This window comes from Bidens hawaiensis, unplaced genomic scaffold (assembly GCF_021521415.1).
Source record: "Bidens hawaiensis isolate Kalapana, Puna unplaced genomic scaffold, B.hawaiensis_p1.1 tig00022174_1, whole genome shotgun sequence".
NCBI classification, from domain to species: domain Eukaryota; kingdom Viridiplantae; phylum Streptophyta; class Magnoliopsida; order Asterales; family Asteraceae; genus Bidens; species Bidens hawaiensis.
In genome coordinates, this window is record NW_027493441.1 from 289,514 (window position 1) to 295,094 (window position 5,581).

Below are 5,581 nucleotides of genomic sequence, written 5' to 3' on the forward strand. Positions count from 1 at the left end.
ATATCAATCGAGACTCCTAATAGAGCCCGATTGAAGTTCACAGTGATTATTAGAACCATCTTGAAGCCGGGGTACGACGGAACGGGGAGACGTAGCCGGAGACGGTGGGAGCCGGTGCGACGAGGAAGACGGAGCCGGTGCGCTGGGGACACAGTGGGAGCCGATGCGACGGTTGAGGGGGCTACGGGTGGGTTCGGGTCTTGGATGAAGATGAAGATGGAGGATGAAGGTGAAGTGTTGTGTTGAGGAAGATGGCTACGGTGGTGGTATGTATATATATATATATATATATATATGAAGGAGTGTTGAGGAAGAAGGAGAAGTTGAGAGGGGTAAGGAAAAGAGGTGTAAAGAAAAGAAGAGGAAGTAGGGAGGAGGAATTCTTACGGGGGAAGTAGGGAAGAAAATAATACCCGGTGATCGGACTGCCGTTTTTCCCGTCAAGCTGATTTTTCTAGGCTTTTAAAAAAAATAATAAACAGAATGGCACAGATGTAACCCGCCAAATTTTTATTTGTAAAAAGACCAAAACATCCTCCATCTCAACGGTCATTAACGAAAATATTTAACGGAATGGCACAGACTGACCCGCCAAAATTTCACAGTGGCAGAACATTCGCAATTTCGTTTTCAGTGATTAACCCATCCAGCGACGATATAAAACATGGAGGCAAATTGCAGATTTCTCTTTATTCAATAAATCAAGATTTTTTAGAATATTAAATAAATTATCATTTTGAGATTAAAGTATGTGTGTGTGTTGAAAGATGTGGCTTGAAAATCAAACCTCAAACCTTGGTTTTTAGATTTGAACCAGCCACTCCAATGATTTTGGTGGTTTTTGGGTTGATTTGAACCAGGATAAACCATCCATTAGAAATGGTCTTATCCATGTCACTTATGGGAGGAAACATCTATATTTTCAAAGCCCAAGTTTTAAACCTTGAGCAAAATGAAACTCCAAACCCCAAAGTTAGTACAGGATTTATAGTATCAGATATACAAACGATGGAAGTGCAGCAATGCATTTTGGGAATCTGGATGATGACGATAGTTACCTGGTAGATGACCAACTTCTAATTCAACCACTTCCAAATGATGTGAATTCTGTTATTCTTTTGTATTTTCATGCATATATAAACTTCAACCAAACAAAAACACAAACATCTAAATGTACAGAGTTTCCCGTTCATGTTCGTTCATTAACTAAATAAATGTATCCTTTATATTGTAAACAAATGGTTCACAAACAGATACAAATGAGCATATTTTAGATAAGAAATTTGCATACACGAAAACATTTAGAGAATTTTGAGGAGTTTATTAATGTTATGGATTTTCGTTCACGTTTATTATTTTGTATTTCTTAATTTTATTTATGCTTGATCGTCGATATAAACAAATGGCATATCTAGCTAACTATACATCGCAAAACAGTGGGATCAGATCATAATGGGTAGCTCTAGCTAGTTTTGAAATATAAGTTAGGAAAGTTAAAACACATAACAAACCTAAACTTACAAATTTTGAAATTAAAAGATAAATCATTACCAGATAAAGCACGTTACTGTAAAGCAGTGACAATTAAACCAGTTAAACATTAATTTACTACTTAGTGAAAGCCATGGTTTGGATGTAAAAAGAATTATACTACAATTTCCAAACCTAATCAGCAAGCAACGAGGCGTCAGAACCATTTCCTCATGCTTCCTCCTTTCATCTTCTGCTTCCTACAGACACAGAAACGGTCATACAAATTAACAACAGGATAACATACAAAAGAAAGTAACCAATGAGTGATAACTTGCCTGTCAACGTTATCTTTAGGTGTCTTGGTATCTTCTACTAGCTGCTCATAAGTCAAAACAGATACATCATATAGATATAAAATGAATGTGGGTATGGTTCATAAAAATTATGAAGCCATTGAGTAATAATAATATACATCTTCAAATTATTAATAGTGTGATTTAGAAGAAGATTCCAAGCATTTGAAACACACTTTACTTTCTCCAAATTGTTTATATATGTTTATCAGCTTGATCTCAAAATATATTAACCCACTTCACTTATGAATAAATTAAGATGGTAAATATATAGGAAACATGAGTAGGATATATACCTTAAAAATTCCAGCCTTGACAAGGGCAAAGACAACACCAACTGACATCACCTCTGGCCCCCTCATACCGCAAACCATTGAAAAGATGACTCCGGAGCCAAAACCGGCAGCCATACTAGAACGAAAAACATATATATATATATATACATAGATGAGCGTGAACAGAACAGTTATTTGTTTATAAAAAAATATGATAATTTGGTTAGTTATACCTTGTGTGGATATCATCCTTGCCGCGTCTTAATTTGTTGATGACACAAGATATGCCAGAGTCAGCACCGACGATAACAGCAAAATTACGAGCCTACTCCATAGTCCCTCCTGATGCGAAAGATTGAAGCAATGGCCGATACATTCCTGAAGCAGAAAGCATCTATACATACAAGAAAGTTAAATTAAACAACAACAACAACAAATAATGATGATAATAATAATAATAATAAAGAATAGCTCCGGGAAGAATGTGGCGAGTTAAAGCCAACAAAAGAGCAGCTAGCCTGGACAGCAACATACCCATGATGGCTCCTCCAATGACTCCGGCGATGACTGCCTCAACGGGTTTGGCCAGCCATTTTTCTAATTCTTCCATCGGATCACGTCGTCGCTCTTTAGAATCCATTCCCATCCAATCAAATCAAAAACCCTAATTTTCGAACGAATTCTCCCTCTAATCTAACTAAGGAATACCAGATGAAACACCAAATTCGGTGGAGTCGCTTGTATTATAATTATAATTATAAATAATAAAAGGTAGAAAAAAATTGAGGAGGAATTTAGGGCAATTTACGGCCCAGGCCCAACCTCAACGATATCCCTTACCTTTTTTTTTTTTTTTTTTTTTTTGACAGGCCAAATTTTATAAAAAACCAAAAAAAGGAACACTTACAAGACGCAAGTAAACCTAGGCCAAACATAAACTTCTACAAAACTAACTAAATTGAAAACGACACCACTTCTCCCAGTCAATACCAAATCTCTTGTTCCGATTACACACCCAAAGGAATGACATAACCTTAATGTCATTTATAACCTTCACCATCGAAAACGTCTTTTTATTGAATAACATATCATTCCTTGTTAACCAAATTTCCCAACACGTAACCAAAACAATTGCTTGAATCAACTCGCACTCCATCTTATTCATCTTGAACTTTGCTGGATAATCTATTATCTCTCGCACAGACTTAGAAAAATTAAACCCCGGTAACTTAGCCCATTCAAGAATTATAGCCCATATCCATCTCGCCACCTTGCACCGCACCATCAAGTGCAAGGCCGATTCTGGCGCCGCTTCACAGATAACACATTTATTATCTCCCACATTAACACCCCTTACCAAAAGTGCTTCTATTGTAGCCACCCGATCCAAAAGAAGTCTCCACACAAAACAATTACCTTTGATTGGAATGCATTTCAACCAAAAGTTATCTACTACCTTTTGATATTTCATATTATCCATTTCCCATCTTAAGTTCTTCACCCTATACTCCACCTCTGATCCCTCCACATCCTCCCACAACCATAAATCTGGCTTGTCTTTCATTTCCAAACCTGCCAACAAACTTTTGCAAGTGGCCAATTCATTTTTTTGCTGCAGGAGCTCTAACAGGCCTAGCCCACCGCCAAATCCATCTAATTTCAACTCCTTCCTTCTCATAGCACTCATTTACAGACAAATTTTTTCCGCTCCCTCCCGAACAGTAAGAGGAACATATCTTTTAATGACTTTTCACCAGCCCATGTATCAATCCAAAATTGTGTCTTATCTCCCCTGCCCACTTGAACTTTAAGCCTAGCTGAGAGATTTAAATTTTCACCATTTGCCCCCGACTCTAAGTTATTAATATTCTTCCAAGTTCCTCCAATAGATTTTTTAACCGGTATGCATGCCCAACTTTGCGTACCTGTGTGAATAGCGGTAATTACTTTAACCCACAAAGAGGAATTGTCATTTTTGTACCTTGACCACCATTTTGCCAATAATGCCAGGTTAATAGCCTTTAGACTCCCCACTCCCAGCCAACCTCTATCCTTATCTCTAATTATTTTTTGCCAAGCAACCCAACTTATCCTTTCGTTATCCTCGTTACCACCCCAAAGAAACCTCCTTCGCTTTGATTCTAACTTTTTGAGGATGCCCGTGGGGGCTTTAAATAGCGAGAAGTAATAAACTCCCAAACTTCCCATAACCAATTTAACAAGCGTGAGTCTCCCACCAAAAGATAAAACCTTAGCTTTCCACTTGGACAGAACAGAGTCAAACTTTTCAAGAATTGGTTTCCAGTTTTTTTTATGATTAATATTTGTGCCGATCGGAAGCCCGAGATAGACAAAAGGCACTTTACTCGCTTTACAATTTAACACCGAAGCCATGGAACTGACCGTTTCAAAATTTACTTTAACCCCATACAAAGAGCTTTTTTGTAAGTTTACTTTCAATCCGGACGCCAAATGAAAGCATCTCAATATACGTTTCAGATTAATAGTATTATTCTCACCAATGAACACCACATCATCCGCATAAAGAAGGTGTGACACGAGAGGACCATTGTGCGGTGTTTGTATACCTTTATAGAGACCGTCCGCACATGCCGAGTGCATCGCCACATTCAATGCTTCCATCGCTATTATGAAAAGAAATGGAGACAACGCATCCCCTTGTCTAACCCCCCTCTTTATGTCGAATTCCGAAGTCGGGGACCCATTTATTAAAATAGAAGACCTCGCCGTATTAAACGTGCCTTTCACCCACCGCCTCCACCTTTCCGGAAATCTCATTTGTGACATGATAGAATCAATGAACCTCCAGTTAACCGAATCAAATGCCTTATCAATGTCTACTTTAAACAACATTGTACTTTTATTATTTTTTTTACACCAAGAAACAATTTCATTCAAAATAAGTGCCCCTTCAGTTACGTTTCTCCCTGATGCATATGCCGATTGTTCTTCACCAATGATCGACCCAATTACCCCTTTCATTCCATTCGCCAGAACTTTTGATATCATATTCGGGATACACCCGATTAAGTTTATTGGTCTATAGTCTTCAATTTTTTGTGGATCATTTACCTTAGGCACAAGTGAGATAAAACTCGAATTGCATCCATTGCTTATCATCGCATGTGTGTAATAATGATCTAGAATTCTCACCACATCGCCTTCAAACAGTTGCCAAAATTTTCTTATGAATTTAAAAGTAAATCCATCCGGCCCCGGTGCCTTTTCCCCACCGCAGTCCCAAATAGCTCGTTTGATTTCATCTTTGGTGAAAGGTTTAATAATATTTTCTGCTTCCATTGTCGATAACCGAGGTAGCCCCAGATTAAAGAAAATGGGCCTGTCTTCTAAAGGCTCAGAGAATTTGTTGACAAAAAAATCTTTGACCCGCTCTTCAATCAGAACCGGATCTGTTACCCACACACCCCCAAAATCAAGCCCATTAATATTGTTTGTTTT

General features: G+C 38.0%; 1 protein-coding gene across 1 annotated transcript; it reads right to left on the bottom strand.

The window, feature by feature from the left end:
- Positions 1-3,050: 3,050 nt before the first annotated feature.
- Positions 3,051-3,788, bottom strand: LOC143564901 (uncharacterized). The gene has a single exon (XM_077052039.1). It carries the CDS (start codon positions 3,786-3,788, stop codon positions 3,051-3,053), a length of 738 nt encoding a protein of 245 aa, XP_076908154.1.
- Between the last annotated feature and the right edge of the window lie 1,793 nt (positions 3,789-5,581).